The sequence below is a fragment of the Balaenoptera borealis genome, assembly GCF_965194805.1.
Source record: "Balaenoptera borealis genome assembly, chromosome: 10".
In the NCBI taxonomy this organism is placed as follows: Eukaryota; Metazoa; Chordata; class Mammalia; order Artiodactyla; family Balaenopteridae; genus Balaenoptera; species Balaenoptera borealis.
This window is the reverse complement of record NC_138874.1, coordinates 107519839-107540615: the sequence shown is the minus strand read 5'-3', so window position 1 is coordinate 107540615 and position 20777 is coordinate 107519839. Positions and strand designations below refer to the sequence as shown.

At 40.3% G+C, this 20777-nt stretch overlaps 2 protein-coding genes across 5 annotated transcripts in view; one reads left to right on the top strand and one right to left on the bottom strand.

The window, feature by feature from the left end:
* Positions 1 to 4605, top strand: part of MCMBP (minichromosome maintenance complex binding protein) — a 69174-nt gene extending 64569 nt beyond the window's left edge. For both annotated transcript variants that reach the window (XM_082407054.1, XM_082407053.1), the window contains exons 15-16: positions 2980 to 3068; positions 3467 to 4605. In XM_082407054.1, coding sequence (XP_082263180.1) covers positions 2980 to 3068; positions 3467 to 3593 — 216 coding nt within the window. In that variant the 3' untranslated portion in view covers positions 3594 to 4605. The remainder of the gene's footprint in view (positions 1 to 2979; positions 3069 to 3466) is intronic.
* Positions 4606 to 6085: 1480 nt separating this feature from the next.
* INPP5F (inositol polyphosphate-5-phosphatase F) overlaps positions 6086 to 20777 on the bottom strand; it is an 89819-nt gene continuing 75127 nt past the window's right edge. For all 3 annotated transcript variants that reach the window (XM_082406930.1, XM_082406931.1, XM_082406932.1), the window contains 6 exons: positions 18931 to 19129; positions 12834 to 12905; positions 11715 to 11788; positions 11165 to 11293; positions 10480 to 10567; positions 6086 to 8389 (listed from right to left, as the gene is read on the bottom strand). In XM_082406930.1, coding sequence (XP_082263056.1) covers positions 7231 to 8389; positions 10480 to 10567; positions 11165 to 11293; positions 11715 to 11788; positions 12834 to 12905; positions 18931 to 19129 — 1721 coding nt within the window. In that variant the 3' untranslated portion in view covers positions 6086 to 7230. The remainder of the gene's footprint in view (positions 8390 to 10479; positions 10568 to 11164; positions 11294 to 11714; positions 11789 to 12833; positions 12906 to 18930; positions 19130 to 20777) is intronic.

Sequence of the window (20777 nt, the reverse complement as noted above, 5' to 3'; positions counted from 1 at the left end):
AACCGGTGTCCCCTGCATTAGCAGGCAGATTCTCAACCACTGCGCCACCAGGGAAGCCCCCGGCTTTCTTTTGATTTCCATTTGCATGGAATATCTTTTTCCATCCCCTCACTTTCAGTCTGTATGTGTCCCTAGGTCTGAAGTGGATCTCTTGTAGACAGCATATATATAGATGGTCTTGTTTTTGTATCCATTCAGCAAGCCTGTGTCTTTCGGTTGGAGCATTTAATCCATTCATGTTTAAGGTAATTATCAATATGTATGTTCCTATGACCATTTTCTTAATTGTTTTGGGTTTGTTTTTGTAGGTCCTTTCCTTCTCTTGTGTTTCCCACTTAGAGAAGTTCCTTTAGCATTTGTTGTAGAGCTGGTTTGGTGGTGCTGAATTCTCTTAGCTTTTGCTTGTCTGTAAAGCTTTAGATTTCTCCATCGAATCTGAATGAGATCCTTGCCGGGTAGAGTAATCTTGGTTGTAGGCTCTTCCCTTTCATCACTTTAAATATGTCATGCCACTCCCTTCTGGCTTGTAGTTTCTGCTGAGAAATCAGCTGTTAACCTTATGGGAGTTCCCTTGTATGTTATTTGTCGTTTTTCTGTTGTTGCTTTCAATAATTTTTCTTTGTCTTTAATTTTTGCCAGTTTGATTGCTATGTGTCTCAGCATGTTTCTCCTTGGGTTTATCCTGCCTGGGACTCTCTGTGCTTCCTGGACTTGGGTGGCTATTTCCTTTCCCACGTTAGGGAAGTTTCCAACTATAATCTCTTCAAATATTTTCTCTGGTCCTTTCTCTCTCTCTTCTCCTTCTGGGACCCCTATAATGTGAATGTTGTTGCGTTTACTGTTGTCCCAGAGTTCTCTTAGGCTGTCTTCATTTCTTTTCATTCTTTTTTCTTTATTCTGTTCTGCAGCAGTGAATTCCACCATTCTGTCTTCCAGGTCACTTATCCGTTCTTCTGCCTCAGTTATTCTGCTATTGATTCCTTCTAGTGTATTTTTCATTTCAGTTATTGTATTGTTCATCTCTGTTTGTTTGTTAATTCTTCTAGGTCTTTGTTAAACATTTCTTGCATCTTCTCGATCTTTCCTCCATTCTTTTTCTGAGGTCCTCGATCATCTTTACTGGCATTATTCTGAATTCTTTTTCTGCAGCGTTGCCTATCTCCGTTTCATTTAGTTGTTTTTCTGGGGTTTTATCTTTTTCCTTCATCTGGTATGTAGCCTGCTGCCTTTTCATCTTGTCTATCTTTCTGTGAATGTGGTTTTTGTTCCACAGGCTGCAGGGTTGTAGTTCTTCTTGGTTGTGCTGTCTGCCCTCTGGTGGATAAGGCTATCTAAGAGGCTTGTGGCAGTTTCCTGATGGAAGGGACTGGTGGTGGGTAGAGCTGGACGTTGCTCTGGTGGGCAGGGCTCAGTAAAACTTTAATCTGCTTTTCTGCTGATGGGTGGTGCTGGGTTCCCTCCCTGTTGGTTGTTTGGCCTGAGGCGACCCAACACTGGAGCCTACCTGGGCTTTTTGGTGGTGCTAATGACAGACTCTGGGAGGGCTCAGGCCAAGGAGTATTTCCCAGAACTTCTGCTGTCAGTGTCCTTGTCCTCATGGTGAGACACAGCCACCCCCTGCCTCTGCACAAGACCCTCCCACACTAGCAGGTAGGTCTGGTTCAGTCTCTCCTGGGGTCACTGCTCCTTCCCCTGGGTCCCGATGTGCACACTACTTTGTGTGTGCCCTCCAAGAGTGGAGTCTGTTTCCCCCAGTCCTGTCGAAGTCCTGCAGTCAAATCCTGCTAGCCTTCAAAGTCTGATTCTCTGGGAATTCCTCCTCCCTTGTCGGACCCTCAGGTTGGAAGCCTGACGTGGGGCTCAGAACCTTCACTCCAGTGGGTGGACTTCTGTGGTATAAGTGTTCTCCAGTCTGTGAGTCACCCACCCAGCAGTTTCTGGATTTGATTTTATTGTGATTGCGCCCCTCCTACCGTCTCATTGTGGCTTCTCCTTTGTCTTTGGTTGTGGGGTATCTTTTTTGGTGAGTTCCAGTGTCTTCCTGTCGCTGATTGTTCAGCAGTTAGTTGTGATTCCAGTGTTCTCGCAAGAGGGAGTGAGTGCATGTCCATCTACTCCGCCGTCTTGAACCAATCTCTCTCATTCCCTAGATTTTCTTTTTAATGGTTTTGGTTAGCCTGCTGTTTGCCCCAACTGTTACCCAATGTCTGGGATGGCTAAGATGATCAGTAGTTGCTTCTGATTGTTTTTGATAAACTCTCTGGGAGAATAGGCTATTCAGTGGGCAAGTGCCAAGTCAGGTTAAATAAAGACAGGCTTGCAAATGGATTCTTCCTGGGAACCACCAGATAGTCAAATAATGACAGTTCTCTGGGAATGGTGCTTTGACAGAGCTCCAGCCCCACAGCCCTCTCCAGTGGTTGTCAGGCTGTCTGTTTTCAGGGCTGCTTGGAGGTGGGTAGAGGAATAGGGCAAATTTAAATGTCTCAAAGGTCACTGTTCTTCATATCTTTCTTGAAAAAATGCTCCCCGAATTGTTTCAAGCATCTGGTTAATGTCTAGAGTTTTGAAGAAGCTGATTTTGATCATTTTTGCCAGTGTTCTTGTTCCCTTTAATGGTGGTGAGGATTTTCAGAGGTCCTTTACTTGGCGGTTTTTGCTGACATCTCTCTTCCCTGTGTTTAAAGGCATCATGTTTGCTGTGCACGTTGCTGGCTTTTATCTGTTTGTCTGGTGTTCTCAAATGAATCTTGAGTTTTGTTACTTTGTTTAGAGTACTTTCCTCAGTGGTGTAACTTATGTGTAAAGTTTGGTTTTCAGTCCTTTTACCCATATTACCTCATTTGTCTAAGATGCAGGGCTGACTTCCTCATTTTCACATCAGGCAAGACACCATGTTACCTTCCTTTTCCCTACAAAATGCAAATGTCGTTTCCTCATAAGGAATAATTTTAAAGTTCATTTACTGTTTTGATAAAGGCAGTGGAAGATGATTTTGTGGAGATGCGCAAGAACGACCCCCAGAGCATCACTGCCGACGATCTCCACCAGTTGCTCATTGTAGCTCGGTGAGTGTACATGTCCACGATTGCCTTTTCAGTGAGCTGTGGATAAATCTGCTTATTTAGGATAACTGAGGCAGACTTATAAAAATGGAAATGAACTTTTTCCTTCTAAAAATCCCTTGTGAAATGACTCACTGAGGGGGAGTCAGTGGCCAGGGATCACCTCAGTGGACCAGGCACGCTCCCTGTTCTCCACACTTCAAAGAGGGAATCGCCCTCCAAATATGACTCTTAAAGTATTCCTTTGTAGAAGTCTCACTTGGCTTTTCAGTTCTGTAGTTACCAGATGGTCTTGTCTCCCACAACAGTATTAAAAAAAACTTACAAACCAGTAGGTCTTAAAAAAAAAAAAGTCATTATTCTAGGTCTAGACTTAAATTTGTTTCTGTATTTCAAACCAGGTTTCTGTCTCTCAGTGCTGGTCAGACAACACTGTCAAGAGAACGATGGCTAAGAGCAAAGCAGCTAGAGTCTTTAAGAAGAACCAGGCTTCAACAGCAGAAATGTGTGAATGGAAATGAACTTTGAAGGTACTGACACCTATGAAAGAGTAATGGGCAAATTGTAGCCACATTATTGTAAAATTCAAATATCATTTATACCACACTGTTTTGTAGATAATTTGTATCAAAAAAAAAACCAATGTCTTTTCCTGAAATCACACCTGGTAACATCTAAAGTTTATATAATATTCAGTAAGGGCTTTTTCCTTACTGATTTTATGGAGCTTTTGAAGTTTGTTTTATAATTATATAAATTAGTAATGTACAAAAATGTATTTGATATTAAAAGTTTAATATTGATAATGTTGCTGATTATACCATTTCCTTAGTTTCCTTAGCTTCGGCTAAGTCATAGGCCAGACTCTGTTGAAATGCTAACATCAACATCATTTGAAGAAAATTGTTGCAATTCCAAAGTCAGAGGAATTGTTCACTTCAGATTTTTATGTCTTTCCAATGAACAGTGGGTGTGAATGTGTACAGTGGTCCAAGTTTGGGGAATGGAGCATACTTGCCATAATTCACATGATCATGTGAAATTCTGTAATATTATTTCCCAGACATCTGACCGCAGCTTTTTTCCATTTAACAGTTGTTAACAACATGCAAAAAACAAGTCTTTAAATGGCAGTGGTTCCCAGACTTTTTGGGTTTCATGGACCAGTAATACTTCCAAAAATTGTGGGGATTGACAGAGTTGCCAATTTATTTTGCCAAGTAATCTGAAAGAAGTCACTGTATTATCACCCCTTTTTTTTCATAAAAGGACAATCTCAGAACAAGAGATAGTCCTTTAAATGGAATAAATGTAGCTTTTTGAAAAAACACTACATTGTTCTTATTTTTCTCATTTCACTCCAGTGTATTTGGGAACCACTGTTTTATGGACTCGCTTAAGGGAATGCTGTCTGCCCTGTGAAGTTGTTTTGCCCAAATAGGAAGAGGACAAAATTTATTTAACTTTTTAAAAAATGCCTTCTTTAGAAAAAAATGGTTTTTAATTCTTTTCCTTAATAAATGTCATTTAGTTGCTGTGATTACATTGGATTTTGCACTTTTTATATAAATTTATCAATTAGTTCCAGATGTATTAGATGAACTAATATTATCTGCTAGTCCAGGAATGCCCTGATAAAACTGTATGTAGTTAGGTTTTCCCCAGACAAATTACAGTTTTAATACAAATTTTCAAAGGAATAAAAATATTATCCATAGCTAGAAAGCGAATTGATACAGTATAGTAGTATAAGTGGCATCAAGAATCTTTGGAAAGGTTAGAACATTACTTTTAAGCTATCACTGGTTATATATAAAGATTAGTTTCTTTTAGTCAGTAACTTAATTAGTCGGAAACATTAGCGATCAGTTAAATGATTACTTAAACTCTGCACCCCCCTGGCCCCCAAGGCCTAAAGTGACATTGCTAACCAAGAAAACAGGGTCAGCCTTGAAAATGGAGGAATTTATTATGCCTCATGAGCTGAAGTGAAAATTACTAGTTGTTTAACTTTTCCTAAACTCAAATCTATTTTTATAAACTAATGTAAATAATCTGTTTATATTTAGAATTCTAACTGGTTTTCATTTTTATAACTGGTAGACTAGACCTTCCTTAAACTTTTAGAAATAAAACAAAGGCTCAACTGGATTTGTGGGAATAAAATTCAACAGAGTAGATGAGTTACTGTGTGTTTATTGTGCCAGTGTGAATTGTAATGTACCAAAGAGAAGTACATAATTTGCTTGGTCTTACCGAGAAGTTCCCCTGAAAGGAAAACCCTCTTTCAAATAAATAAAACTTCCTAAATTACTAGTACTTTGGGCTGTTTTTCATGAATTATGAGACTCACCCCATGTGATCTTCTGTGTGGAAAACCCATTACCAGAGGTAAACTTCAGTATGAGAGGCGGTGCAGCATGGCGTCCTCCCTCTGAAGCCCCACTCAGGTAAGAGATTAGTACTCTGGGCTCCAGAAATCCTTTTCTCCTGGGACAGTGAAGTTTGTTGCTCTAATGCAATGTTAATCCTATTTGAAGCACCGGGAAACTGAACAGACATCTATATATTATCACCCTGATTGGAATTAAATTTTAGTTTTAATTTTAGTTTTAAAATTAATTTTAATTAATTTAGTTTTAATTTTAATTCCTTAATTTTCGGTTTCAAAAATCTCTTTGGAACTAATTTCTTTGGAGCTTAAAACACATACTTTTATCACCTGACCTTGACTTTATTTTCTCTTATGTTGTAGGACATCTAATAGTTTCAAGAAAAGGTGGTAAGAGAAAAAAGCATTCAGTTTCGATGTCTGGTTTTTAAAATCTGATGGTTTGTGATCCATTTCATCATTTTTAAAGTCATGAAAACACTTCAAAAGAGTAAAGTATTAGGAAAGCCTGGGACCAAGTGTTCAGTTATGGCAAACTTACCTTGCTTCCAAATTCTTTAGTCTGACATAAAATATCAAACCTTTATCTTCAAAATATTATTCAAGGAATTCTCATAGACATTGTCACTTTAAATTATAATGATATTTTATTTTAAATAGTCACAACATCTGACACTTCAAAAAAGATACCATTAATAAATAACAAAAGTGGAAATATCAAAGTTACAACAGACATAATGTTTAGCTGAGAATCATTTCAACAGAGTAAGGCTCTAAATATATCAGACAAACCAATGACTGACTTGTTTGGAATAAGGTGTGCAATTTTCTTACTGTATAGGCTTACAGACAAGGCCCTGGTTCCATGTGGTCAAGGTTACAGTCATAAAACCTAAAGTTTTAGCACAGTTGTGCTTCAGACTAAATTTTCAATAGTTGTGCTCGTCTACACAGGATGTTATGGACTGCCCCCTGCAAAAAATTACAACTTGAAAGACTTCTTTCAAATATTACCAGTATCCAATATGTATACATTCTTAACATTTCTGAAAAGAGAGCAAAATTAATAGGTGCTGGTGTTCACATCTGACAGCTCAGGTTTTATGACTGACAAGTCTTAATGCTCCTAGACTTTGGGGTGTACAAGGTAGCAGTATTTTAAATTTAAGTAGAATGTGGGGAAAATTAGGATCAAATGGGCATTCATTTCTTGACTGTAACGCCATTAGCCCTCAATTAACTCTTTATAGGGAATGGTTAAGCCATCAAAAACTTAAACCAACAGTTTTTATATTAAAATGCTTCACCATACTAGTAACACTTTGAAGTCACTAAAAACTAAGTATTTACCTTGTAGAGGAAACACACAGAAATGAACTGACAAACAGAAAAACAAAAGTTATGAAAAATGCTAATCACCTAAATGGATCCATGTCCACCCTTTGTGTATACTTCATACATTCTACCAACCCACCCCACTCCAAAAAAGGTTCAGGTTATTACGTCCCAAAGTAATCTATTCCTGAATTACTTTTAAAGAGACAAACTGCTCTGTAGTGTATAAGCTACTTAGGTCTACACATTCTAGGATGATGCACTTCCACTGTCCTAGCTCTCAGATTTGGAAATCTGCTCAGGTTCAGTCTCCTTTTAAAACCTTTCCAAAATAAACATAATTAGAATTTGTGATCCCTAGATTCAAAGACAGTACAGGTTATATGACACCTTTTTTTTGGATTAAATAAAAGCCACAGGATTCTGTGTGGCTAAAAACTAAATCTGAATTATTCGTGTCTGGCATTGAGTAAACATATTTTTAAGTTCATTCTGCTGGACTTCATTAACTCCTTCAGGTTCTGCAGGGCTCTTCTGAACCTTTGCCACTGCAAAGCTTATCCCCTGGGTTAATCCAGCTTGGGTAATATTAGCAACCTGGACCATGGAACTTCGAATCTTTGCAAAGGGAGAGACTGCTCTGCTGCTACAGCTCTCTGAAGGAGAAGGAGGAGTTATGTGAAGCCCTCTCTCAAGTTCAAGTGTGCCAGATTCGGAGCCGGGGGTCTTTTGAGATACGACTGAATGCACTGGTTCAACTGACAAAAGCTGTGGGCCTGCTGCAGAAAAAGACACATCTAACTGAGATGGTCGAGAAGGTATCTGTTCCGCTGATTCAAATTGAGCTTCTTCGTTAGAAACTTGATTGGTCATTTGATTTCCTTCCTCACTAGCCTGCTGAGAAACAGACCTGGTTTCTAATAGCTGGGTCATTTTGTTTTGTGCATCTTGAACAAATCTGTGGCAATAAATATCCACGGGCTTGGCAAAGCCAGTCAATGTGTGTATGTTGTCAGCAGAAGGACTTTTCTTCAAAGAAGACTCACAGCCTTTTCCAAGCCCACTTTCATGAGCAAGAGTAACCTCTGAAGGAACATGAATGCTAATATCAGTGCTGCTAATAGACTGGGATCGACTGCCTAATCGAGGTATTGAAGCAATAATACCACAACTAGGAAGAACATAGTCTACTGGCCCTACATTCTCTAAAGAGTTAGCTAGCTGCCTGTCTTCATCAGACTTGGAATTTGTAAGGAATTCATCAGAGTGGTATGAGTCATTATCTGAAGACATTTCCCCATCTGACTCTGCCTGGGGTTTATTATCCATCACACTAGTGTTTTCCATGGTTTCAAGACTACTGTCTGATTTCCAAAGATTTACTTTTAAGTTTGGTTTTAGAAAGTTAACTTTCATTTCAGGTTTTGTAAAGTTTCCTAGCTTTCGTAGATTGCCAATATTTACATTGGATTTGGTCTGTTTCACTTTTTGATTTAGAGATGAAAATTTGCTCATTAAAAATTTTTTTCCCTGGGCCAAAGAGCCTTGGTTTTGAGATCTGATGCCAATGATGTCTTCATGAGGTTTACTGCTCTTCCTACAAATTAGAAAAGAAAAAAGTTAATTTCCCAATTATTAACGTAAGTGAAAACTCTTATTTAAATTGGCCCCAATTTCTTAAAAACAGTACACTGCTAAATGATAAACCCAGATAACCCCTTGGACTTAATGCAAGAACATTAATGTCCAATACAAATGTGAGCTATATACAATTTTACATACAAAATATCGTCATTTCAACTAATCAGTATTAAGAGATGATTAATCAGATATCTTAATCTTTCTTAAACTAAGTCTTTGGAACAGCCAATGCATAGTATTTTATATTTTACAACAGGGCAGCAGAAGCCTTTGTAAGTGACATTGACAAGTCACCCCCAGGCACCGAATGGAATTGGTGGCCCGGCTGTGTGACTTTCACCCCAAGTTCAGCAAGCAGGCCACAGACATCTCCCCCACGTGCTGTCATCTTTCTCAAGCAGGCCACCTGGTGCACTGAAGAACCACCCTGTGGAAACACTACATCTGCAATATTTTAATCCTACTTAATGAAGCGCTTCACAGTAATTAGATGAACTATGTTGAGTTCTTTGGCATTCAGGGAGGAGAGGGAGGTAATGGAGGAGGGGAGGGAAGCCTCCTAACAGTAGCCTCAACCTCTGCTTTTGCATTATTCTGAGAATAAATGTTTCCAGAAAAACCCCACACCCAAAATTTAGACTAGTCCCATTTCAAAGGCTCCACAGCCGTATGTGGTGACTGGCTACAATTTGGGGCAGCACAGATCCACCACGTCAGCAATCTAAACCACCAGCAAAGGCAACACCAACTACAGACAGGTATCTACAGCATCTTAGCTAAAGTGTCTACACATTCCAATTTTGCTGAATTCAGGTACAGCGGGGAGGGGAAAGAACGCCGTTTCCTTATGTTGCCTGTGGGCCACCTGGATTTATTTTAGAAGACTTGGGACATTTAACATAACTGCACTTAAGTGTTTTCTTCTCTGGCATCCCTCATGGCTGCTATAAATAAGAAAAAAGTCAGTGCTATTTACCACACGTCTTAGTACACTGGTTCCACACTTGGTCATGCAAGATCACTGGTCATGAGAATATTTCATAAAAATTATGATGTTAAAGAGCTACTTTATAGTAGCTCTTTATAGATTATATGAAATTTAAATAATCTCATTCAATTAAAAAAAAAGCTACTGAAATAATTATTTCTAACAGAAGACAATTTTCCTCTAGATGACCAAATGACTCTCTTTTCTAGTGGAATGTGGACTTTAAAACCTGCTCATTAGGGGCTTCCCTGGTGGCGCAGTGGTTAAGAATCTGCCTGCCAACGCAGGGTACACGGGTTCGAGTCCTGGTCTGGGAAGATCCCACATGCCACGGAGCAACTAAGCCCGTGAGCCACAACTACTGAGCCTGCGCGTCTGGAGCCTATGCTCCGCAACAAGAGAGGCCGCGACAGTGAGAGGCCCGCGCACCGCGATGAAGAGTGGCCCCGCTCGCCGCAACTGGAGAAAGCCCTTGCACAGAAACTAAGACCCAACACAGCCAAAAATAAATAAATAAATATATTAAAAAAAAAAAAAAAAACCTGCTCATTAGCTGGAAAACCCACAGATTTTAAATGTAAAATAATCTGTTTATAGGCATTCTTTTCCAAAATTCAAAAACCTAGTGTTTAAAACATACTGGCTGGTTATTTTCTCTAAAAAGTTATTTAAATTTGAATGTTCCCTCTCTTAAGAGTATACTTAAGTGTTTGAAAATATATCACTTGCCATAATTTATTTTATTTATTATTATTACTATTTTGGCCGCGCCGAGCGGCATCCAGGATCTTAGTTTCCTGACCAGGGATCAAACCAGCGGCCCCTTGCAGTGGAGGCACGGAGTCTGTCTTAACAACTGGATCGCCAGGGAAGTCCCATGGCCATAATTTAAACAAAATTATTACTTTCTGATCCACAAAGATATGATACTTCTCCCTCTAAATACCAACACAGTATCATAACGTGATTTCTCTCCCTTTTGCAAATACTTTAAAAGAAGTAAAACTTTAATTTTCTCTGAAGAATAAAGACATTACTATCCAAAGTAGTATACTTACCTCTCAAGCTTTTTCTCTATTATAGGCACATCTAATCCCATGGCTTGCTTGGTGATCTGCAGCATCTCTGCAATGCACTGAAGGGTATCTGAAACCCAAATATAATTGCTTGCCAGTTTCTCCAAAAACATATTTAAAAATTAGCAGTTCTAACTCAGAACTCCAAATGAAATTTGTAATCTTGTAATTAAATACAAGTTTATTTGTTATAATTTACAGAAAAATGCTACTTGTTCATCACTCCCCTCACTAATTCAAAATGTTCTAAAATTTTAACAGAAGACTAAAGAACAAAAGAACCAAATCGATTGGAATTAAAAGTTTATTCTGAAACCCTCATCTGTCCAAACACTGCTAGATGCTGAGACAACAGCCGTGAACAAGACAGGTGTTGTCTCTGACTACTGTCCATGAGAGGCATGTGTGGTAGGAAAAGCCACGACACCCATATGGCCAAACACACTGAGAATTCCCATAACAGATTCCCTTGCCCCAGACTACATCATCAGTTCAAATAATGTCCCTGCATTGCTGGGAACAAAGCTGCTATTTCAAGATCTCAAATCACAAAGCTACTTTCCTGGATCATTCAGTTGGTACTGGGTATGTACAGTCCCCAAGTCCACTTGGGCTTATAAGAGCAGAGAAAAAGTTATCACTGATTACTTTCATCTCTCTCCGTTACCTTTTCCATCCTCTTCAGGATTGCGCATTACAGCTCTCAAGGTGTGGAAATAGCCACTTGCTTCTTTATATCTGTAGTGCAGTCGCATGCAGGAGAACTTTGCCTTACCAAAAAGAGTGGGTTCAGGACCTAAAGACCCAAATGAATACATGTAAATCTTTCGCATAACACTCACTTTCTTCTGTATCTTCAAAAGACTGACATTCATCAATTATTTAGCACTTTTTTCTTCATAATCTAAATGAGAGCACATGCTTCTCATGATTTGGTTTCATGAGATTATAAATAAAAATTCTTCAGTCTCAAATATTTAAACTGTCTCGATCCCAGGGTTAATCTTCACAAGGCAAGTAATGAAAGAAATATAGTTATTATTAGACTATATCCATCACTAATCTCTCAAAATCAGAAGGAAATCCTAAGAAATGTACTACTTAGACTATCCCCTTCTGATTCCAATAAGATGTTATACCACGTGCTTAAATAATGACCCACTCTTAGAAGAAACAATATTTGCTTTCTATGACTTGGTTAGTATGTTAAAATTTACCTATTTCAATTTTTTCCAGGTCTTCTAGACTTAGTCGTTGATACTGGTTTACTTTGTCAACTTCATCATCATAACTAGACAAAGGGAAAGAGAGAGTAAGAAGAGGATTAAAATCAAAAGCATATTTGGCTTGTCAGCTGAGGTATAATAGCAGCAACTACTATGCAGTTAAAATCTTCCACAGCACAATACATTCTGGGGTAGAGTTAAACAAAAATATTTTAAAAACTAGATGAAATGAGATGAATATTTTTTATATATATATATATATATATATATATATACATACACACACACACACATAAATATATAGTTCAACATCTAAAGGAAAATCAGTTTATACATCTTACACTAAAAGAAATCAAACCAACAAACCTAAACCTTAACCTAAAAGGAGAGAAAAACACATACATATACTGAAGCTATGTATTCCTGATACAGCAGATAAATCTGATATCCAAAATCAAGAATGAAAAATCCATATGATCAGTGCCAATAGGCACCTGGGCCAATGACTGAAAAATGACAGTTCACACAAGGCCAAAAAGAAAGTGAATATGTATTTGACAAAAATAAACCTCAATTCTGGTAAGGCTATGAGGAAGTACTTGTATTTCTGCTAGTGGCATTGTTAACTGGTAGTCTTTCTGGAGATCAATCTTGCAATAAGGCACAAAAGTCATATAATTCATCATACCCTTATAATCAGAGAAGTGCATGTGCACACACACACAATTATCTGCACATAGACAGCTGTATCATTCATAATAGCAAAAAAGATGGAAGTATTTTAATGCCTAACAATGGTGAAACATTTAACTAAGGTATAGTAATAAAAACAATGCTATATGGTCATTCACAATAAAAATATGTGGAATACATCAAAACTTGAGATCTATAGGAAATAATACTAAAAGAACACTATTATATAAACACTGATTATAAAGCACATTTTCAAACTGAAGTCAGAGTGATGTAACAATTATGTAAGGTAAAGGGGTTCAGTGAAATTTCTTAAATAACAAAACTAGATTCTTAACTTTTTTGTGTTACGATTCTAAAAAGTAAATTTACTCGCATTAAAAAAAAGTAAAAGCTTTAAACCAATAAGCAACTTACTAGGCCACGTAGTAGGCGGAGTTAGAAAGCAGTAACAGCACGTCCACATCTCTGTGAGTAGCATCAATGAGGCTAAACAAACACGACACAGGGAATTAAATATTTTTGTTTTCATCTATTTTTTCTACAGCAGATCCACTTATGATAAAAGATTGGAGGGGCTGGGGTGGGGAAAAAAATCAAGTAATCAATGAGTCCCACTTCTTAAGTTAAATATATACAATCTATCCATCTGGGAATTTAAAAAAAAAACAGAAAAACCAGGAACCCAGTTTAGGAAGGTGGGGTAGGTGAAGGAAAGGACTGGAGCTGAGAAGAGGTCCCTTCTCAGAGAGGTAGCCAAGGAGGAGAGAGCACTCAGGGGAAATGGGATAATGGGGGCGGGGGATTGGATGATGGTAGAGGGGGTAAGGGTTGGAAAGAAAGGAAAATGTGAGGCTGAGAAAAGAGAAATTGTCTAGATCATCTCACATGACCTAACCTTCAAAATGACACTGCACATTTAGGGTATTTTTACACTCATGTAGAATGCATCCTTTGAAAGAACTTTACGTAAATGTAATGTTTATGTGCAAAAATGGAACCCAGCCCAAACTACTTTGCATTTTTCTTACTACAGATTTACTCAGCTTTTAAGGAATGAGTAAACAGTTCCTTATTCTAAGTCCATTTTGCCATATTTTATTTCCACCCTAAAGTCAAGTATCAGAATAAGGGTTAGAAACTAAATGAATATTGATTAACCATTAAACCAAATACTAATTTTTTTAAAAAGGTCAACACAGAAAATCTACACATAGTCAACAGATAACACGGGCAGAATCTGAACTCAAACTTTCATCTACTATTAAAACAGCTTTTCCAATCAAAAGGTGAAAATTAATCCACGCTTTTACATTGTTTCTCAAAATTTCACTGTTGGAGTGGATATTTCCACCTTAGAATTTCATAGCTATTTGCAAAGACTTACCAAATGCTACTGAAAAACAAATGTAAAACAGGAGGGAGAAAAAAAATCACTTGTAGATGGAATTTAAGTCACGTACATAATCTGCGTAAGAATGAGGTCACTGTTTAACAGGTACTGCAGAGACAACTTTACCAAGATCTTCAAGTGCAGGATTTTACCTCGGCAGCACGTTGCTGCAGCGTGAACTCTAACAGTCTTAATCTAAAATAACAAACTGACCTCAATTTTCACCAAAAATATGCCCCCAAAATACAACTAATTAGGTCAGAAGCCAGAACCCAGTGAATACACAGATTGATCCAAAATATGAGCAATAACCAACGGTAAAGAAAAAACCGTAAATTCTATGATTTTGGCAGGCTCACTGAGAAGAACACAGACTAACGACGTAAAACGTAGTTTAGCCGTGCGCGTTGGTACTTACGTGCACTCTTAAAATTGTCGCTTGAGTCAAGCCATAAAAATTACGTCACGACACGTATTGTAATATGAAATAAATTCTAACCCTACTAATTAGTGTTACTTTATCTTAGCTTCTATTTTGACACTAATATTTACATCGGTCAAACATGATCTCGGTCAAAAGCATCCTGTCCGGACGAAAAGCACTTGGCACGTGACAGGCAGTCTACAAAAATGTCAGCCCTCCCCCCCCCCCGCATTTTTACCGACGTATAAGCTGCAGTAAATACTTAATTTCCCTCCCCGCCACCCTCCGCCCCACTTAAACAGAAAAAAACCCAGAAAACAAAAAAACCCACACTTTTTTTTTTTTTTTTTAACACGGACAAGAAAAACAAGAAGCCCCCTTTCAGGGCTCCCCACCCCCGCGCCTGCAGCTGGGAAGTGGGCGCTGCGCTACTCGCTTTTCTCTTCCCACCAGTCAGGCATCCCTTCCTTCCACACGATGAACACGAACACAGCCAGCACCACATGCAGCCCCACCACCGCGACAATGGTCGCGTAAAAGCCACTGTCATCAGGCGACATTAACAGGAGACTTTGGAAAAGCAGTAATTTACAGGAAAAATACAACCCCACGGGAACTTTAACCATAAGTCCTGCAAAAAGGAGAAAAATCTTGAAAGTCGTCGCCAGGCTGCCGCCTTCGGGCTTGGGCTCGGCGGCGTTGCCGGCGGCACTGCCCGTGGCGTTTGCCTGCCGCTGGGCGGTCGGAGGAGGCCGGTGGGAGCGCGGCATCCCGTCAGTCCGTCCGTCCGTCCGTCCACGAGTCGAAGCTCAGTCAGAGCCACCAGCAGCAGAGCTAACACCTGCAGCGACTGCGCCGACTGCGGCAACTGCAGCGCGGCCGCGTCGGGTCACGCCCAGAACCTCAGCCCGCCTCCGCCGCCCGCCTCCGCCGCCCGCCTCCGCCGCCCGCCTCCGCCGCCCGCCTCCGCCGCCCGCCTCCGCCGCCCGCCTCCGCCGCCCGCCTCCGCCGCCCGCCTCCGCCGCCCGCCTCCGCCGCGGCGCGCGCCCAGTGCACATGCGCGGCCGGTCCGGCACCGCCCTCGCCGCGAGCAAGGCGGGTTCCCGGGCCGGCGGAGAGGGGCGCCGAGGTGGCCGCGGGCTCTGGTCCCCCAGCCCGGCTCCCATGAGAGCGCACGCACGCCTTTGCGAAGGGCCATCCCTGCCGGCTGGAGGGCTGCTAGCGGGCGGGCTGCAGCGCGCCTCACTAGTCCACTAACGCGGGTGCAAGTGGTCATGTGCTCTCGGTGTAAGAAAAAGTGAGTCCGAGTTGGACAAAATAAAGAGTTGGCTTTGTGCTGATGCTGAAGGGCACCTGGACGGTACCGCCGATTTCCCGTCACATTAAAGATTCCTCCCCCGGCCGCAGCGCGCCAGGCGGCGCTTAGCGGCTGTCATTCAAGTCAGCTTTCGCTGAAGCCGCTGCGGCCGCTTGGAAGGGAAAGGACACAGAACGGCCCGAGAGGTCTGATCTGTATGCGCCAGGGGCTGTCCGCGGGGAATAAACTGAGCTGTGCTCAGGGTTTAACAGAAAAAGGCTCGGGGCCGGGGGTGGGCACCGGGTAAGCACGAAGGAGGGCAGAAACCAAGCAAACGGCACAAAGCTGTGCTGGACAGTTCCAGCTGGGGTGCTGGGAGGTAACGAAAAAGGGAACGGCAGCCATTCTTGCTGAGCTGCACAGGACGGAGCATTTGTAACTTTTTCCGCCAGGTATTTAAACAGGGCGGTGATTGCAGTGAAGTGAGTGAGGCACTGGTCCCTGGCGCAAAATTTAAGGGGATGCCAAAAAAACCTCAGCCATCAAGGTAAGTTTTTAGTGCAATATTTTTAAAAAATCAAAATTAATGCAAACATATCATGATAAACAAAACATCAACATTTCAAATAAAGATAGGATCTGACCCTGCAACCTGTACAACCCTGTCTCACTTGCCTCACCCTAATCCCAGCCCTGGTTCCTGTACAACTTTATTTACAAAAACATGTAGCCCAATTCAACAACAAGAAGACACACAAGCCAATTTTTTAAATGAGCAAAGGATTTGAATAGACATTTTTCTAAGGAAAACATACAAATGCCCAACAAGCACAAGAAAAACAAATGCTCAACATCATGTGTCACTAGGGAATTGCAAATCAAAACCACAATGTGATACTACTTCACACCCCCTAGGATGACTACAATAAAAAACCATGGAAAACAAGTGTTGGTGAGGACATGGAAAAACTGGAACCCTCCTACATTACTGGTAGGAATGTAAAATGGTGGAGCCACTGTGGAAAATAGTTTGGTGGTTTCTCAAAAGTTAAGCATAGAATTATATGTGGCCTGGCAATTTCCCCTCCTAGGTATACACCCAAAAGAAAAACAGGTGCTCAAACAAAAACTTGTGCATGAGTATTCACAGCATCACTATTTACAACAGAATAGCCAGAAGGTGGAAACATAAATGCCCAAAGGAAGACTGAATAAACAAAATGTGATCTATCCATACAATAAAATACTATTCAGCCATAAAAAGGAATGAAGTTCTGATACATACCACAACGCCCATGAGCCATGAAAACATTATGCTAAGTGAATGGAGCCAGTCACAAAGGCCACATATTACATGATTACATTTATATAAAGTGTCCAGAATACACGAGTCCAGAGAGATAGAAGTATCAATAGATCAGTGGTTGCTTAGGGGGTGAGGGTGGGGATAGAGTATGCGGATTCTCTTTGTGGTGATAAAAATGTTCTAAAACTGACCAAAGTGATGGTTGCACAACTCTGTGAATATTCTAAAAACCACTGAATTGTACACTTTAAATGGGCGAATTATATGCTATATGAATAACATCTTGATAAAGGTGTTTTTAAAAACCACACACACAGCCTGAGGCAGACAGGTGCTGACGGCTGAAGCCCACAAGCTCAAGGGGCTGAACTCACCGCTGGCTGTCTGGGGACCTGAGCCCCCCAAGCCATTCCCAGAGCTATCTCTTGCTGTCCTCCACCAGGGGCTGCCTGTTCTGGGTCCACATCTCTGGCTCAGTAGACGGACTGTACAAAGGCTCTATAGCAAACTCAGAGAGCCAAAGAGCAGGTTTCCAAACATCTCCCTTCAAGAGAAAGGGAAAACTATCCACCACCTGGAAAATCTTTAAGCCTTGCAAATGAAGATAAATATCAGTAGCAAATTTAAAGAAATCTTAGAAGTGTTAGAAAGGATGATAACCACAAAGTATCTCTAATAAGAAGGACAGTTCTAGGGACTTCCCTGGTGGCGCAGTGGTTAAGAATCCGCCTGCCAATGCAGGGGACACGGGTTCGAGCCCTGGTCCGGGAATATCCCACATGCCCCAAAGCAACTAAGTCTGTGCGCCACAACTACTGAGCCTGCACTCTAGAGCCCGCGCGCCTAGAGCCCGTGCTCTGCAACAAGAGAAGCCACCCAATGAGAAGCCTGCGCACCACAACGAAGAGCAGCGCCCACTCGCTGCAACTAGAGAAAATCCCGCACGCAGCAACGAAGACCCGACGCAGCCAAAAATAAAATTAAAAAAAACCCAAAACACTTGATCTAAGGAAAATGAGATTGACAATCACGACACCTTCAAAAAAGTGAAGTGCAAAGTTAAAACTCAAGCAAAATGCAGATGTGATACCTGCAGTTATTTCTGAATGGGAATTAAAAGTACTACCTTTTGGGAGTTTTTGTTTGTTTCGTGCTGCATTAAGTTGGACTGCTATTTTAAAAACAACAACTAACGTACATGAATAAAAATTTTTTACCAAATGGCTTATAAGAGCACAGAAATTTTCTGCTCAGTAGTGAGTGAGGAAAACCTCATTTTTAAGAGTACAAAAATTGCATCCATACATATAATACTAACTATCAAAGCGAAATAATCCATGGAATTAAAGTCACGGAAGGTTTCCCTATGAACCTACAGTCAATGTTGCCTTTTACTCATTTTAATATATGTATACTACCTTGCGTCCTATTGTTCTTTCAAGCTTATTTTATGCCCCTTTTATTAAAAACATATGAAATGCAAAATAAAATCTAAATAGAGCCTTTTATTCTCAGAGCTTGGTCTAGAATTTTCTGAAGTGTTTCTGATTCGTAATATTGAAAATTATAATTTTAGATTTTAGCCTGAAAGCAAGCATTCAATCTGGTGGATAAATTTGGATCCTGCCATTCAGTTGGTATTTTAAAGAACCACTTGAAACTGGATGGTTTTTGTTTAAAAAAGAACGTTAAGTATTAGTTGGCCTATTTATTTTATGAAAGACCAGGACCACTTTACAACCCAAAGTAACTAGCATCATTAAACCTCTTGGTACACTCACTTTTGTGCATTAATACAATAAACCTAGATTCTGGGGCATGGAGTGGGGTTGGGGGCAGGGGAGAACTCACAAAACAAGCTTTGAACTGTAGTTTCACAATCTGGGTTTTTAAAAAATCAAATATTGCTAGTGCCCCCTTAATTTTATGGCCAAGGTGAGTGCCTTAGCTTGCCTTAGTACCAGCCATGTATTTGAGAACCGCCATGAACTGTGCATCCATGCCCACAGCGCTATGGGCAATTGCTAGCAATAATTAGGACAAATTAGCAGCATCAGAAAGCACGTTAGTTACCAGGACACCACTCCAACTCACCTGGGGTCACAGTCAATGAGGGCCCAGCCCCCATGGAACTTTTCATTATCAGGCAGCAGTAACTTCATGTAACTTTGTAAGAGTTGACTAATTAGTTCCTGGTGGCTTCTCTGATTTTCCTTATGCAAAGCTTCATGCTCTTTCTCCTTGGTAAATATGGAATAAAGATCTTCTGTCACTGGAATGCCTTGCATCAAATCTAGAGTAGAAAGTGTTAATATCTATCATCTTCTTGGTTTACTAATGCATTTTTAAAAAGCAAAAGAGAATACAAGACCTAAAATAATAAGACTCATTAAAAAAACATAGGCATAAATCTTTGTGACCCTGAACTAGGCATGGTTTTCTTTAGATACGAAACTAAAATCACAAGCCACAAAAGAAAAAACATAGTCAAACTGGACACCATCAAAATTAAAAACTTTTGTGTCTCAAAGGACAATGTCATGAAAATTAAAAGGCAACCCACAGAATAGGAGCGAATATTTAAAAATCATCTATCTGATCAGGGACCTGTATCCAAGAATATATAAAGAATTCCAAAAAAGAATTCCAAAAAAGACAAATAAGCCAATTTTAAAATGGGCAAAGGAACTGAACAGACAAGCTAACTTCTTCCTGGTACAGCATGCAGCTCAAGGCTTAACAGAATCATTGTAATCCCATTCCCTATGCTTGTTTGGGACTGCAAGACTGGAGGAGGCTTCTGGGAGAGATCTGCCAACCACTGGCCCTTTACAGGGAAGCAGTAAGCCCAGACCGCTACTGGCCCCTCTCTCTTAAACTTGAAAAGATGCAGCTTCAGGGTTAGGATGAAGCCGATGCGACTGATCGTCAAAATGAGAGAGGAACAGAACCTGCCTCCTCAATGGCATAACTGAGGTGCTAGATCAACCAACAGAAAGAAAGGCATCTTATTTTTCCTCGAATAAACTGCTAAAATCCAATTTTCCTATCAGCATGCACCCTATGTGTGGCAAATGAACCAAACTTAATTACACCAGACTTCTCAAATTCCTCAATTGTCTATGCATAGGCCCTACTACTTCATGTATAATAAATAATCAGGTTAAAAAAATAGGATTTAAAAAATATTCTTAGAGACCATATGACAAGCTGTTACATTTGATTCTAATCCAGAATACTCTACATTTACTTTAATCCTAAAAGGTAATACTTTCATGAAAACTGAAGTTAAAATATGCCAAGGCATGAATTCCACTGGGCAATCTACCCTCCATTTCTTTTCTTAAATAGTGATAGGAATTGGTTAGGATAATCTCTAAATCTGATACCCTAATACCCTGTTAAATCATGCTTATAAGAAAGGATGCTATATTTGTCCATAGCAAGAACACATGATAAACATTATACGAAGAAAGAAAATCATCGCGTTTTTCTCTCTCAGCCTTGAGTAATGGGAAAACAAATATAATATGGAGTTTTTAGTTGATGAGGTTTTAGGGCACCTTATTCCATACTCCAGGAGCCTCAACCCTGCCTTCTGTCACATGAATAACAAATTGACAAATACGTATGGAAATGAGCGGTTTCTTTTGCTGCTCCAGCCTAAAAAATGTGTCAAACTCTAAACTTGTAGGGACTTCCCTGGTGGTCCAGTGGTTAAGAATTCACCTTCCAGGGACTTCCCTGGTGGCGCAGTGGATAAGACTACACCTACCCAATGCAGGGGGCCCGGGTTCGATCCCTGGTCAGGGAACTAGATCCCATATGCATGCCACAGCTAAGAGTTCGCATTCCACAACTAAGGAGCCTGCGTGCTGCAACTAAGGAGCCGGCGAGCCACAACTAAGGAGCCCACCTGCTGCAACTAAGACCCAGTGCAA